Source organism: Alternaria viburni (assembly GCF_023758015.1).
Source record: "Alternaria viburni strain BMP 2772 chromosome Unknown scaffold_19, whole genome shotgun sequence".
NCBI classification, from domain to species: domain Eukaryota; kingdom Fungi; phylum Ascomycota; class Dothideomycetes; order Pleosporales; family Pleosporaceae; genus Alternaria; species Alternaria viburni.
In genome coordinates this window covers 195,695-211,042 of record NW_026055788.1, presented here as the reverse complement: position 1 = coordinate 211,042, position 15,348 = coordinate 195,695, and the positions used below count along the sequence as shown (strand labels likewise).

General features: G+C 52.4%; 7 protein-coding genes across 7 annotated transcripts; 2 read left to right on the top strand and 5 right to left on the bottom strand.

Annotated features, from left to right (window-relative positions):
* Positions 1-801: 801 nt before the first annotated feature.
* Positions 802-1,785, bottom strand: J4E79_008181 (uncharacterized protein; the record flags this gene model as incomplete). The annotated part of the gene is made up of 1 exon (XM_049357040.1): positions 802-1,785. The coding sequence occupies one exon, from the start codon at positions 1,783-1,785 to the stop codon at positions 802-804; it is 984 nt and encodes a 327-aa protein (XP_049208404.1).
* Positions 1,786-2,803: 1,018 nt separating this feature from the next.
* J4E79_008180 (uncharacterized protein) lies at positions 2,804-4,348 on the top strand (the record flags this gene model as incomplete). Its single annotated transcript, XM_049357039.1, has 6 exons — positions 2,804-2,827; positions 2,917-3,079; positions 3,138-3,272; positions 3,326-3,584; positions 3,638-4,033; positions 4,084-4,348. The coding sequence occupies 6 exons, from the start codon at positions 2,804-2,806 to the stop codon at positions 4,346-4,348; spliced, it is 1,242 nt and encodes a 413-aa protein (XP_049208403.1).
* A 1,582-nt stretch (positions 4,349-5,930) lies between these two features.
* On the top strand, positions 5,931-6,847 carry J4E79_008179 (uncharacterized protein; the record flags this gene model as incomplete). The annotated part of the gene is made up of 2 exons (XM_049357038.1): positions 5,931-6,611; positions 6,791-6,847. 2 exons carry the CDS (start codon positions 5,931-5,933, stop codon positions 6,845-6,847), a joined length of 738 nt encoding a protein of 245 aa, XP_049208402.1.
* An 818-nt stretch (positions 6,848-7,665) lies between these two features.
* J4E79_008178 (uncharacterized protein) lies at positions 7,666-9,026 on the bottom strand (the record flags this gene model as incomplete). Its single annotated transcript, XM_049357037.1, has 2 exons — positions 7,666-7,692; positions 7,740-9,026. The coding sequence occupies 2 exons, from the start codon at positions 9,024-9,026 to the stop codon at positions 7,666-7,668; spliced, it is 1,314 nt and encodes a 437-aa protein (XP_049208401.1).
* Positions 9,027-9,542: 516 nt separating this feature from the next.
* J4E79_008177 (uncharacterized protein) lies at positions 9,543-10,574 on the bottom strand (the record flags this gene model as incomplete). Its single annotated transcript, XM_049357036.1, has 1 exon — positions 9,543-10,574. The coding sequence occupies one exon, from the start codon at positions 10,572-10,574 to the stop codon at positions 9,543-9,545; it is 1,032 nt and encodes a 343-aa protein (XP_049208400.1).
* Positions 10,575-11,607: 1,033 nt separating this feature from the next.
* On the bottom strand, positions 11,608-14,017 carry J4E79_008176 (uncharacterized protein; the record flags this gene model as incomplete). Its single annotated transcript, XM_049357035.1, has 5 exons — positions 11,608-11,897; positions 11,945-12,377; positions 12,426-13,300; positions 13,363-13,930; positions 13,988-14,017. 5 exons carry the CDS (start codon positions 14,015-14,017, stop codon positions 11,608-11,610), a joined length of 2,196 nt encoding a protein of 731 aa, XP_049208399.1.
* Positions 14,018-14,445: 428 nt separating this feature from the next.
* J4E79_008175 (uncharacterized protein) lies at positions 14,446-15,018 on the bottom strand (the record flags this gene model as incomplete). Its single annotated transcript, XM_049357034.1, has 2 exons — positions 14,446-14,883; positions 14,950-15,018. 2 exons carry the CDS (start codon positions 15,016-15,018, stop codon positions 14,446-14,448), a joined length of 507 nt encoding a protein of 168 aa, XP_049208398.1.
* Positions 15,019-15,348: the final 330 nt, after the last annotated feature.

The window sequence follows — 15,348 nt, the reverse complement described above, 5'->3', positions numbered from 1 at the left end:
CGACGCGTGGTTATGAAGACACGTAAACAGGCGCATGCGATCAGCTGCATGCAGCTGTGGATGGCGCTTTTTGGGCGATTAGCTGTGCTGCAATCAGGCCAGCGAACTGTAGATATTTTCCAAAGTGCCAATGTACACTCTACAGCTGTTAAGCTGGGGACGCACGTATGTGCCGTGTCACGTTCACATGGCCAGAAGCTTCGGCATCGGCCGAGGCTGAGCTCAACATGCGAGACAAAACGCCGGCTGTGATAGGTACCGCGACTACCGCTCGGGCAGAAAACCTTGGAATGGCAAAGGCGGCGAAACGTTGGTGTGCGATCTAGTTTTTGCGTCCGATATTTCGATCGCCATGGCAAGGATGCTGCGTCGCTAGTCGCTAGGGCAGCTAGGTTCCAGACGCGACCGGGTATTGGAATGGCAGCAAGCAGCCGACCGGTGAGGCTGAGAGATGGTGACTGAAGGCAGGCAAAGGTGGCGCGAGGGAGTGTGTTGCTGTTCTACGATGGTGCATTGGGACTGCAAGGCAGGTGCGATGTTTTCGCGCTAGCACGTGACGATGCAGCTAGGAAGGCGCAAGCTCGGAACCTCCGGTGCAGTCAGCTATGTTGGATTGCCCCACTCAAAACGAGTTCCACGACGAGAACAACCAAAAAAGATATCTATTGTGGTACGGCTGTACATGATAACGGAAGCATCGTAAATGCAGACAGACGCTTTTGCCCCCCAATGTCAACAAGTATGGGCGGAGAAAAGGCAGTGCAACTAACCATGAACGCAAGGAAACACAACTGAAAGCAACTATAACTTCTTCTCCACCTCCATGACTTCCTTGATACCCTCTGCAACTGCATCGACTTTCTCTTGCGGAAGCCTCTTGAGTGGCCGGCGGGGGTATCCGCCGTAGCCGTAATACGACTGGAGTGCTGACTTGGTTCCAGGAATAGCTGCTTTTGTGAGAACCCAATCGCCTTTGCTGAGTACCTTCTGAAGTTCAATGGCTTCGTCGTATTTGCCTTCCGCCCATAGGTTCCAGACCTTGACGCATGTCTTCGGCAGAACGTTCGCACCACCAGCGATGATTCCCGATCCGCCACTAGCAGCAGTCTGAGCTGTGAAGTCGGCCATGCCACCAAAGGCCATGTAGCCACTACCTTCGCTCTTCATTGTGCAGGCGTTGGTAGCAAGGGCGACACGGGTGAGTTTGCCAGTGTTACCGCATGTGAACTTGGTACCAACAATGTTTGGGTGCTTTCCAAGCTTGATGATGAGGTCGCTGTCCATATCGATGCCGGCAACAGCTCCCGGGTAGTTGTATAGAATGATTGGGAGTGGTGAGCCGTCTGCGACTTTGGTAAAGTACTCGTAAATGGCGTCTTCGTCGATGGCATAGCGGTAATAGCTGGGAGGGACAGTAAGAACGTACTCGCCACCTGCCGCCTCTGCTTCTTTGCAGAGCTCAATGGTAAGCTTGATGCCGTGTTCAGAAGCTCCGACAATGACCGGGACGTTTTGGTAGCCAGCCTCATCGAGGGCCTCACGGGTTGCTCGCGTGACAGCGGTCTTCTCAGCCCGTGACAGATGGACAGCCTCTCCGTTGGATCCCATGGTGACGAGACCAACAAGGCCAGCCTCGGCAAGTCGTACTGCGTGCTTCTTGATGGTAGGGATATCTAGCTCCTCGGTCTCGGGGTCAAAGAACGTCATGGTGGGCGAGTAAATGCCTGGCCGAAGAGGAGTACGCTCTTTGGAGTGGCCATTGGCCCCGTTTCCGTTTGATGTCATCTTTGCGGTATGTATGATCAAGAAGAGTTGAGACTGGAAAAGAACAACGTGAGTAATATACGAGTAGGGAAGTTTCGGGGGAGAGGAAGGGGCGAACAATAAAGATGATGCACACACGGGTTCGGTCAGCTTTAATATAGCAGCGAGATGGAGGTAATCGGCGCAAAGTAAGTCAGAGGAGCTAAGTTCGGCAGAGCTCACTTCTCATCCCACATGGACTGGCGTGTCTCAGTGGCTCTACCGTTCAAGATCTCGTCAAATGGTCGAGTTTGATTCGCCAAGGACCGCAACGGCGAGGGCTAGACTGGAGGTTGGGTGCAGGGCTGTGGGCCATCTGGCGAGTTCGGGACACCACTGGGCGAAATGCGGGACATTCTGCGGCCTTTTCTATGAGAGTGACTAAAGTCGGCGGTTGTCTGATGGGATAGAGCTGCACCTGGGGCAGGGTTAGCTGTCGAACATAGTGGCACAGCACGGCTGTCGTTGACGGGGTGGCATTCTTCCACCAATAGCAGGTGGGCACGCGCGTGGGGGAAGCCAGCGTCGCTCTTTCCTTGGCCTCTGGGGAACCTCGTTACCCCTCGGAACGCAACAAACGCCAACCACCACGCGTGCCCCAAGGAATTGCTCCAAGACAATTCCGCCATGTCGAGACGAGCTTTGCTGCTTCCTCGACGGCTTGGAGACGCCACGGCCATCGGAAACAGATGTAAAGCGCGCGCTGAGCAAGACACAGCCCCCACCATGACCAAGGCCTCGAATGATGCAACGTCATCCGGCCGCGGCTGCCGGCAGCACGCGTGAGGCCTCGTGCCCCTCATCGCGTTGCTGGGTCATATATCTTCCGTCGCTATCGATAAGTGGTCAAAGGCCGACGAAGCTGTGTCGGGTATTGAAGCAGCGCATCCCCTTCAATTCCAGCTCTTGTCTCGTCTCATCTTGCTCGAGATCAGGACAGTAGCTGCCAATCCTCTCTATCATCTGGACCTTTTCTCAGACCTGCAAAACTACAGTCAACATGGCGCCAGTAGAAGTACTCATGGTACGCTGCCCCTCACCACAGTCTAGCCGCAGCTCTGTGGCTCACTCACATCTGCGGCGCGTCGCATGTCAATGCTAATTGCACGCCAGGTCGGTACTGGAGAGTACACGACAGGATTCGTCGGAGGAGGCGCCTCCAAGTCGGACAAGAAGGTCGGTGTCGTAGGCCTGACGCTGTTCGACCTCCGAAGACGCGGCAAAGTGGGCAAGCTGTCCATGGTGGGCACATCGGGCGGCAAATTCCCCGCAATCCGTGAGTCGCACAGCATCTGGACGGTTTCACCATGTCCGGCATGCTGATATTTTGCCAGGCGAGCATCTCCAGAAGAACATTTCCGAGGCATACAACAGCTTGGACGTGTCATTTGAGGAGTTCCCAAAGGAAGGCAAAACCGATCCGAATGCGTACAAGACAGCGATTGACGCGCTTCCAAAGGGCAGTGCCAGTGAGTTGCAATATATACCCGCTCAATTGCCTCCTCCCATTGACGTTGCATAGTCACCATCTTCACACCTGACACCACTCACTACCCGATCGCCCTGTACGCCATCGAACGCGGAATCCACGTCCTTATCACGAAGCCCGCGGTGAAGCTTCTGGAACATCACCAGGCGCTTTTGGCAGCTGCGAAGAAACACAATGTCTTCGTTTACATTGAGCACCACAAGCGATATGATCCTGCGTATGCTGATGCGCGTTTCCGGGCGCAGAAGCTGGGCGATTTCAACTACTTCTACTCCTACATGAGCCAGCCAAAGTACATTTAACCCCTACTGAATCGAAGACTCTAATTGCTAATACTTCGATCAGGAGCCAACTGGAGACGTTCAAGGCCTGGGCGGGTATCGATTCTGATATCTCCTACTACCTCAATTCTCACCACATCGACATCAACGAGTCCATGATCCCCGATTGGAAGCCAGTACGCGTCATGGCTAGTGCTGCAAAAGGCATTGCAACAGAACTGGGCTGCGATCCTGCTACCGAGGATACCATCACACTGCTCACCAACTGGGTGAAGAAGGATGACCCTAGCAAGGTCGGAACAGGTGTTTACACAGCTGGCTGGGCAGCGCCTCAGAAAGCCGGTGTGCACTCGAATCAGTACTTCCACTACATGGCATCTACAGGAGAAATCCGCGTCAATCAGGCCAAGCGCGGTTACGACGTTACTGACGACGAGGGTGGTCTCCTCTGGTACAACCCGTGAGTTCAAACATCGCAAAGTCATCCCTTTGCGTACTAACCACTGTCAGATTTTACATGAAGTACGCTCCCGATGAGGAGGGCAACTTCGCAGGCCAGATCGGCTACGGATACATTTCTTTTGAGAAGTTCGTTGATGCCGTCAACAAGCTCAACGCAGGTGAGGTCACACTCGAACAGCTAGACGCGCGGCCACTCCCAACCCTGAAAAACACTATCGCGACGACAGCAATTCTCGAGGCAGGTAGGAGATCGCTCGATGAAAACCGGCCGATTGACATCATTGAGGAAAATGGTGTCTGGTCTTTGAAGTAGTCAAGTCGAGCAATCAAAAGCGAACGTGACACCGCTCAGTGGGGCGCGCCTACCATGTACCTTTTCGTCAGAGTCTCGCTCTAACAAGCGTTGTATACCTTTAGCCTAAGTCGCACAAGTACTGTTTACTCATCATCCATTGATCCTAGCATGACCTGATCGTCGCCTCCGCTATGGCGCGGTCCCACGTGGTACTGACACGCCGTCAACAGGCTCCACCCCCATAACGCGAGGACAGACCCGTAGACAAGGTAAAACAGTCTCCACAGGGTGGCGTATGCACAAAACAAGGGCATTTTGAAAAGCGGGAGATGCTCGGGTGCTCTAGTCAGTTTCTGTGACGGGCTCGGGCGAACGTCCACCGAACGAAAAAGGCTAGGGTGATCCCGAGACCGAGACCGATACACCCACTCCGACTCCGACACTTTGTCTCCTGGGAACTGACTCCCCTTCCTTAGTGTAGCACAGGCCGACGGCTGGTAATCCTAGCTCAGATCCACGGAGGGCTTTTCATAGCTGTTTCGAACTTTAATCCAACGTCGAAAATGTGATCCTTAATCCAACGTCGTGGGTGCTAGCTGCCTTAGATGTCATGGCTGTCCTTTCTCCATGTACTAACTACGCAGAAAGCATGTAGCAGAACTATTTAACTAATCCTTGCTTTGCATAAGGCTCTTAACTAATTTTAGATTAATCTATATTTAGCTAATCTATCTTTAGTGTATCCTTCTACTAAACATAGATCTAACTTATGCCTCTATATTATATTTATCTACTAAGGTGTTCTTATTACTAGCTTATAAGACAAGCCTAAGAGCTAGAACCTTAAAGAGTTTATCTCTAATAAACGCAATAGCAGCAGTAATTTTAACGTTGTTATTATAGTTATAATTATAGATAGTAAGAATTTATTTTTATTACTTAAAGGTAACAGCAAGAGCTTTTTTATATACTTAGTAATAGTATATTTAGCCTTTTGCGAAATAGAGATAGGTATTCTTTTACTATAAGAGAAGAGTCTAAGAACTAAGTGCTTTATAGAAGTTGCAAATAGCAGGTGTCTATGCTTATTAGTACTGTCTCTCTATACTAAATTACACTTACTATAGTAGTAGGTATAGTAGCTAGTATTACAATTATTAATTTTAGAGATTTAAAGTAATTATAGTATTAGTAGCTAGGTTAAAAAAGGCTAGTAGATTTTTTTTAAGATTAGCTACTACTTAATGTAGGCCTACTAATAAGTAGGGCGGCTAATAGGATAGCTAGAAATAGGCTTTGAACGTTAATGTAAGAAAAGGCTAGTTAAGAGCTACTTCATCGCCATGTATTATTATTATGTTTGTACACACTCAGTCACTCATTGACGGTTTGTCACTCACCCATTCTTTGTTTAGTGATCAAGGGGTCGTACAGCCACAAAGCTGATGACATCACAACAATACCAACAAAAGCCGTTCAGACAAAGGCTATATGCTCTCCAGCATATTCAAAGCCTTCTGATGTATGCCTCACGACCGTGGCTTTGGCGTTATGCCTCAAGCTCACCTCTGTCGTTGAAGAGGGAAAGAAGGACTTCGCGATGGTGGACCAACGCAGACACCTTTTCCAAAAGATCCAGAGCTCATCTGAAGCGCTCGTAGTAAGCGGACAAGACATACTGAATGATTTTCTAAGTACGAAAGGTCTCTCCCATATCGATCTGGACGAGTCCATATCGACCGAGCGCATTCGCACACGACATGCGCACACCACTCGGTTCGGCGCTCTTTTAACGGAAGATCGCGACGATAAGATAGATGAGGCATGGGAAAGTGCCCGCACAGTTCCTTATTTACGCCGGCGATGGTCTGTCGACTTGTACCAAACGCCGGATCAGCGATACCCTCAATTGAGCAACGACGATGGCGGAGCGGTAGAAGATGCCGTGGAAAGAGATCTTGTGCTTCAAAGGCATAAGCTTAGTACCAGTGAGCTAGACCGCGACAAGCACATGGTATACCTCGAGACGGAAAGGGCTCAGCTTCGCAACGAACACTTCGGCGAAATTGATCACATCGGAGTCTGGTTCTATGATGAAGTTCTGGACATTGGCCTCGATGCCATCTACCGTATACTTGGTTGCGAATATCACGACATCGCCATTCTCGGTACGCCTTTCGCTGCGGAATTGTACACGATTGGCCGCGACGAGACCGCGACTTTAGAAGCCGGGGGTGCGCTGCAGAAGACGATAGGAACAAACAAGTTCGTCATAATTCCCGTGAGTAATGGCTGGAAAAGGATACACGCTGGAGATCGTAGCAGCCATTTGCTCGGCACACATTGGACCTTGGTGATCATCGACTGTCACCAGCCGGTCATCCATGCACGACACTATGACTCCGATGGTATGTCCACCAATTTTGAAGCGGCCATGGTACTACTTCGTGGCTTCAGCAGAATCTATGCGAATACAAGACCAGACTACAAGATCGATCAAAAGACGCTTGGCACTAATCTGCACCGAGAAATGCGCTGCCCAAACCAAAAGCTCCACAACCGGTGCTACGCTGATGGTGGCGGCGCCTGTGGGCCTTTTGTATGGGCTTTCGCGAAAGATATGGCACAGTATATCATCGAATGTCATGAAGACGCTCACCGTCTGGGCCGACATGTTGACATTGATATCACCTTACCCACTGGCTTTGCGCAACGTTGGTGTTGGGATTCGGGGGCGACGCGGAAACGGATAAAGAACCTGCTTGAACTAGAACGGAGGTCGAGGGTTTGGCTCAATGGTACGCATGACTGGTGGAAAACAGATGGGCAGCCCGGGTGGAAAGATTGGCTGACGGCCAGGAGGGAAAGGATAACTGCGGATTATTTCTGGGATCCGTGGCATGGCCTTCAAAATTAAGATCCTAAGCAATCGTCATAGTTTGACAGCTTATGGAGTTTGTAAAGTTTACATCATACTGTTCTCCACTTCCCCAATCACCAAGTAGTAGCCAAGTCAGGGCTGGTCCCTCAAGAGATCCCGCTATGTTTCGTGAGCGTCCCTCTTGGCACTACAAATTCGAGAGATATTGAAAAGGTGACAAGGTTATGAGCCTACTATACCCGGCCGCCTGAACTGAGGCGCCAGCTCACTCTCCAGCCCCCATGGATCCCAAAAGGTCATCTCGTTCAATCCCTTTCCTTTCAGCCAAGATCTCCAACCTGCTGTACCGTCCCCCGGCGTGGAAATCCTCTGCCCCACACTATCCATCCATTCCGGAGTACGATTCAGCCACTCCCGGGTTCTCAGCTCTCTCAACGCAAGATTCCATATCGCCCTACGCGTCTTCGCCGAGTCCCAGTTTCTGCGTCGCTGATAACAGTCTGGTAAACAAGGGTCAACTTGACCAACATTAGGGAAGTTGGGGTCTTCACGACAGTCGGCAATGTATTGCGTGATTTCCTTACTCATTTCCCACACGAAAGGGCCACAGGCACCCAGGCCGTCTTCTTCGCCGCTGGCATTCTCATGGCCTTGGTTAGGGCAGTGTGTGTCAATGTCAAACACAAATTCTTCCTCGTTGAAACGTCCCGGCTGGACATGGTTGAGCATCGTTCGTACGCCAGTCAAGATCATCAGGGCTGCTTTGCAAATGTTCGAGTCGTACATTGCGTAGTGTTGTAAAAGGCCAGCGGATTCGTAGTAGCTGGAGTCAAAGTAGCGGCCTTTGATGGTCGAAGAGCGACAGTCGACGAGCAGAAGAGACCAGTGGTTGCCTGCGGTCTGTTCAGAAAGCGTAGATTCTGTGTTAAGGTTCGTCTTGGCCGCTTCATACTGACGTTCACGTTCCATGCCTGTCTCGTAAACGTCTTCGTACGCGTTGCTGATCGGTACCAAGATGAAGTCTTTGTCCCTGCATTTCTCAATCAGCAGTCTATCGAACCATACTGCCTCCTGATCTTGAAGTTCCTGCGCTTTCCTCATACTGGTGTAGAGCTCGGATCCCTGACTAATACGACAGATTGCGATCCCGTGTTTTTGGCAGTTGGCAGCTCGCTCCAGTATATCCAGAGATGTGTCTATGTGGCTGTCGTGAAACCAACCGTCGTCAGGGCCGAGAGTGAGAAAGTGGAGGAACTGAGATTCATCGATCGATGCGTTTGCCGTTTCGAGGACAGTATGATTGGGCTTTGCGGAGAGAGTGTAGTCGCGATCAAAGACGTCTAGCCGCTGAATACTCGTGTAGGTATCCCAACTAAAGGCTTCTGCTTCCCTGAACGCATCAGTGTCTTCGAAGACACTATCATACTTGCGCGCTTCGTGATGCCCATCACTCTTGGTTGACGACTGACCTCCTCCCCCGGAATAGGCCGAGCAATCAACCGACCAGCGGCGAGGATAGTTTGATCTGATCTCAGATTTGCGGAGTGTCCGGTTGTTGGTAACAGCTTCAAGAATTCGAGCGCAGTTGTCGATTGGGATGGCATGAGAGATAAGATTGTCGGTACCTCTGCTGCTGACACGATCAACCCCGGTAGTAATGTAAGATGCTGCCTTGAAACGAGGAACACTTGTAAGGTCGAGAGCGTCGATGGAGGTCGTCGACAATATTTGGGAGGATCCTATAGGCGGGAGACCATTCCGGGCAAGTGCTTCGTGGACACCTTTTAGCGATTGGTGGCTAGCTTCCGTACTCATGGTGCGTGGTCTTGCGAGTCGTGAATGGCCAACGAGCGATGTGAATTCCAGTGCATTCGAACTTGAGGTTGGCTTCTCATGTGCAAGATGCATACGAAAAGTCATCAGATGATGTAGCTTGCCCTTGGCATTTCGAATGCAGGCAGAAGCTAGAGAGACATGAACACAATGGGGCACTGACAAAGCGTGAGATAAAGGATGCAGGTCGTGAAAGACAGGCAGACGGGACCAAGAGAGTGATACAAAGAACAATGATCCAGGCATCAGACACCTCACACAAGCAGAAAATAGAGGAAGAGCTTCGTTAATGTTGATACGCAAATCGATCGCTAGACGCTCATCAGCATCGCTCACTAGATGCTCCTTGATAACTATCACCAATGCAGACCCGAGAAGAAAGTAGAGCGACAGCAAGGAGAGCATGCACGTGCAATCTCCATCAACGAAATTAGTTCCCTGCCTCACAGCACCATGTAATGGTGCTTAAGCTTATTCTTTCTTGTCTGCGATCACAGCTTAACCAGCCTTTCCGGCCTCATCCAGCCTTGTCAGCATGCCCTGGACCTCCTTGACGAGAGCCTTGCGCTTGAGCCTAGCTTCTGGATCACCTTCCGTCTCGACACCATCTAGCTTGAAGATGATCTGGGTCAAGATAGTCTCACTCAGCTTCTTGTATTCGAATGTCCTCTTCGCCTTATCTTCTGGCGGGCTGGCCATGAATTGCACACACATGGGTACGAATTCGGTGTGGAACTTGCTGGCGATGGCATCGAGTTTGCCGATTGGGGTTTGGGGCTCGGCGGGTTTGGCCGGGGGAGGAGTGGGACTCGGGCGCGGTGCCGCGCTGATATGCGAGGGGATAGGGAGGTATTCTGCGCCGGCCCCGCCAGTTGTGTAGCCGGGTGTTGAGGTGCCAGAGGCGTTTGCCGAAGAAGGACCCTTCTTCTTGCTCTTCCTGCCGCCGCGCTTGCGCGACTTCTTCTTGCCTGTGGTATTCGCGCCAGAGTCGACGTCATCTTCGTCGTCATCGTCGTCCTCTCCCTCGCTGTATGCGTGCTGTGGTGCGTCTTCTGATCCGGGTGCTAGGCCACTGACTGGGGTTTCGCCTACGGTGACCAGAATCTCACTACCGGTTCCGTCACCACGGAGGCCTTCCTCCCGTCCAGTCCGCTCGTCGTGCTTCAGATTCCTGCCCTTGTAGAACATGCGTATCCGCCTGTGGTCATCGACGCCCAGCTTCTTTGCTGCCGCTTGTCGAACTGTACCAATCTTCAGATCTCCATCGCGTATGCTGTGCGCGGGGAAGTGTGTAGGGTAATGTGTGCGCCCGTTCTTGAAGATGAGAACGTCTGTCTCCCGTTCTGGGTTCTTGTCATCCCAGTCGACGATTTCGGGCGCTTGCGCCTGACCATTTCGTCGTAGGTCTTCGTTGGTGATGTATGAAAAGTCAGAGTCGTTGACGACGCCGGCGTTGGGCGAGTTGCCTGGACGGCCAAATGGCGAGAAGCGTCCTCCCCAGTTTCCGCCGGTGCGCGAGAACCAGGACATGGTGACGATGACAGAGGCTAGTGCGATAGCAAGGGTGGTAAGGTAGGTAGGGTCGTCGAGGCGAGGGTTCGTGAGGAACTCGGCGACGTCGTGGAAGCTGCGGTGCTGTAGGGCGCGCAACAGTTTCGATAGCGCGTTCGTGTGTTGGTTTTCAGTGTCGCCTGACGAAGAAGTTGTCGTGGAGCTTAGTAGAGATCGAGAGTCGCGGAAGTTGAAGGATTTCTTCAATTCGTCGACCAGGTTACTTAGCGACGCCACGGTGGTGGTGTGAGACTCGCCCTGCCAGTGTAGCAGGCCGTAAGCAGTCCGCGTATGCGAATGACGTAGTAAGCTGCCAGAAAAAGCCCTTGGTTGTGTAGTGGGGGGCGGCTGTAGGCGGTGTGAATCAATGTTGATCGGCCAAAAGTATGAGCGACTGGTACGGAAGCTCCGACCGCCCAGTGCCGCATCGACCCACTTGACTGCACATGTCTCCCACCTACGAATAGTCACTGAACAGTAGGCTTCGCTGCATCCACACTATCATATCTTAGTAAGTCAATAATATCTAAGATCACGTATACTTTTAGCTTGATGGAATACTTAACATTTCTTTACAACACGACACATATTGTTGGAGCCCCTGCTGACGCAGTACACAACTCACTCATCACTCGTTGGAAATTTGGTGGTCATGCAATCGTTGATTCAGTATAATACACAAGCTAAGCTTGGTCATGTGTACCGTTCTCGTAATGATCAGTGTCCATCGGACATGTAAGATCCAGAAACAAAAGGAAAGATTTTGAGGGTTATGCCTGGAGAACCGTTACGCCCCGATGCCAATTATGACGTGAGAAAGAACAAAGATTTGACAAGAAGGAAGTATCGTAAGTCATGAGGCGATGCACAAGCATCGTGACAAGTACGCCAGCAAATGACTGGAGAGTAAACTGGGACAAATGCCCGTCGAATCATGGATGATGCATGTTCGCTACAGCTTGTGACGAACACACCTCAACAGCATCACAGTCTCCGACGAAAACGAGCAAGCTTACGCCCTGCTTCGTTTAGGCGTAGCAAGGAAGGCGAGCCTTGACTTGCTGATAGCACCCGCACGTCCTGGGGTGTGGCGAGCTGTCTTGCTTGCGCTGGCAGGGGCCTTTGGAGCGGGTGCAGGTGTCCGCTTCATCTTCTTGTTGGAGCGCGTGTCGTCGTCATTAGGACCATCGTTCTCCTTGTCGGATGTCTCCTGGAGGGTCTCCAGCTTGCGCTTGGTGCCGTCGACAAGAGAAGATGCATCGCTCGGACGTACCATGCGGATCGTGCCAGTCGATACAGGGCCTGAAAAAGTTAATGAGTTTTCAGTAATGAGAGGCAAGACAACGTACCAAAGTTGACAGTGTTGCCGGACTCGAAGGAAAAGGAACGTGGATGATTAGGAGCCTCGCCACCGAATGTGAGGCGACGAGATGGAGAAGCGGTCAGAGTTTCAATCTCTTGAGAAAGATCTGGGCCATTGTGTGCTCCTGAGCCGAGACTAGGATAGATCACAGCACCAGCAGGCACTTCACTGCCTGCCCTGAACTTCATCGGGGACGGTGATTTGCCCAGCTCGTCGTGCGACGCGCGCTCCAAAGTACTACTGCTGAAGTTGACTTGCTTCTTCACAGGAGCTGTAGCAGGAACCAGGGACGGTGCTTTGTCGAGGCTCATGGTCGGAGGTGACATGTGAGTGCCTGCCGCGACTTTGCTAGGATCGTCCGAGAATTTGCGGTTTGGCGTGCGAAGAATTGACCGGACGCGCTGCAAGTTGCTGCTTGCCTGCTGATGTTAGTGGATACTTGGAAAAGCGCCCATAGATAGACATACCTTGCGCATGCTCTCGCGTGCATTGTCCCTCAAAGTCTGCAGATGGCCAATGTTGCTAGGAGGAGAGAAGGTATTACGGGCAGAGGACGACTCGAAGCTACGATTGACAGATGGCGAAGCTCCCAGGTTGTTCGTGGAAGGCGACTTTCCTAGAGTTGGAATCATCGACGTCGTCTTCAGAGTCTTGACGCTCTGGGAACGCGCGATAGACGACTTCGTAGGCGTCATCAATCGCGCAGCTAGACGAGGAAGTGCAGTTTGAGATGTCTTCTTGCGGGCCGGAGTAGCAGCTGCGCGGGCTGGGACATCGGGCACCTTTTCGCGAGAAGCAGGGCGGGTGGTGGCAGCATCGTCAGATTCGGTGCGCTTGACACGCTTAGCTACCGCGTTACGGTCGCCGTCGCCGTCGCGGGAGGCCGGTCGTCCATCGCGTGCAGGAGGAGCCATGCGAGCTGATGGCTGGGAGCGTGGCAGAGCAGATCCGGTGAGGTCCATCTTGGATTGAGTGCGCTTCAACGGGGTTGGGGGAATCTTGCTTCCAGATCCTGCGAGGTCCATCTTCGACTGTGTGCGCTTTAGACCACCAGCGGCACTCGAGCTCGGCTCCGCCAGATCCGCTTTCGACTGTGTACGCTTGAGTTTGTTTGTCTCCGGGTTCGCGAGCTCTGGTTTCGAGGGCGACTTCTTGAGCGACTGGCCTACGACGGGCTTGAATCGTGTCGGGTCGGCGCGGAAAGCTGACGGATGGTTCGCGATGGAGTCCATATTCTTGAACTGCTTCATATGTACGTCGCTGAAGCGAGCCATCTTGCCCTTGGCTTCGGCCATCTTGCGCTGGGGAGACACGTCGACCTTGGAGGACCACTCGCTCGCGCCTATATGAAAATAGAGATTAGAAAAAGCAAAACAGGTTGAGTTGACTATCACTTTAACGTACCGAACAGAGCACGGCTACCACCACCCGGAGTGCCTGCGATCCCAGCGTCTTTCAGGATGTTGCGCGAGCTTGGGCTCAGCGTGGCTTCGTCTTGTTTCGAGAAAGGCGACTTGAAGCGGAAGCGGAAGTCAGGCGATGACCCAACATTGGCCATCGAAGAGGCAGCTACAGGAGTCTTCGAGGGCGTTGCCTGACCCGCCAGGCCGGTCGCTTTGGAAGGCGCGGTACCCAGTGACTGGAAACCGAGCCAGCGCGCCTCATCTAGGATCTTGGCTGTGCTCGCGTGGTGATGCGCTGGATGCATCTCCTGTCCTGCCGGCTTGATCGGAGTGCGATCTTTGGGTGTTTGGCTCTTGGCGTCATCAATGAGCGACTTGGTTGATTTGCTCTTATGAGGTGTGGGTGTCGCGGCCGCTTGCGGTAACTTGGACTGGGCCTTGGGACCTGCAGAGGCGTTCGAGGGCGTCTTCCGCGCCATACCAGGCTCTGGCAATTCTGGAAGGTCTGGAAGGCCCAAGTTGGGCGACGAGGCAGTGTGCCAACTATCTTCGGAGGGCGTAGTCTCGCGCTACAACAGACGCATCAGTAAATGTAAACAAACGTTAGAAAAGCAAAGTGCGCGTACCTTGAGCAGACGAGCTGATCGACGCGCCATCTTGTCAAGAAATGTTCAAGAAGGATCAGCTACTAGGTTGCAACACGAAGGGAGCGGAGATTGGGACTGGCCTGTGGGTGGGGAGGGACGGGGAAGATATCGGCTAGAGCATGGATAAACAAAGCGCACGGGCCTTAACGTCCCGAACAGGAAACGACGTCATGAGCAACCACGAGATGTGAGGGCACGTGGGAGACTGCAGACTACATTGAGATATAAACATGGGAAGTGGGTAAGCTAGCCTTAATGTAGGCTCTAGGATGTTCAGGTTTCTCCAGGGCTCCTAGGTTGAGGTGCCGCAGTGAGGCACAACTGGCGCACAGCGCACAAGACAGAGCTTCGTTGTTTCGCGATGGAATGTTTTCCACATTAATGTCAAAATCGCCCTGCACTGACCTCGCGCATGTTCTACCGGATGCTGCCACAGCTCACCAACCCTTCTGCGTTTCCTTCCCAAGCAGTGCGCCAGGCGGTTTCGCCAAGCCAGCCTCAACACTTCTCTCCACTTCGTTCCTCAGCCCCTCAATTCTCTTCTCCTCATCTTGGATCTGTCCCTTCGTTTGTTCCTCACTTTTCCATACAAAGTTACCAGCGCCACCTCTTCCACTCCTCGCAACAGGAAGTTCCTGGCCTTCTGGATGCCATGGTTTGCTAATCTGTGGCTTCGACGATGTGGGAATAGCAGTTGCGTCAGCAGCCTGCGTGAAGGTGCCCTCTTTCTGAAGTTCAGTGGGCTGGTACCAGTTGCCGGCACCACCACGACCCATGTGTGCGTAGTCTTGCGACGCATTGGAGGGCTGCACTTGTGGAGGGTCGCGTGAAGGTTGCGCAGCGGCAGTGGTGGAAGAGCGGTTGGCTTCGACGTCCTGTGTTGACGGTGAGCATACCTAAGAACATAGAGGATTGAGAATGCGTGATCATTATCGACTCACTTCGGCAACCTTCTTACTTTGCTCCTGCGCCGCGTAGTAATTGCCTGCACCGCCGCGTCCGTAGGCCATCGTGATCGGATGCTCCCAGTATTGGCGTATAGCCTCGATTTGGAGTTTGCTGTATTGAGCGTAGGTGCGCAGAAGCTGTCAATGGTAAACCAGAGAGATGATAAACCTGGAAGATGGATGGAGAGGTTGGGCGTTGCTACATGCGCATGTGGTACGCGGCTCCGAGTGGGTCATGCGAACCCATATCAATCCGCGCCCAATGTTCTGGATTGATAGGAACGTGGGGAACGGCTTGTCTAAACGACGATCTACTAGATTCAGTGTGGGGTCGGAATTGGTCATAAGCTTGGCAAATTGATAACGCGGGCTGCCAAGCAGATGCCACCGTCT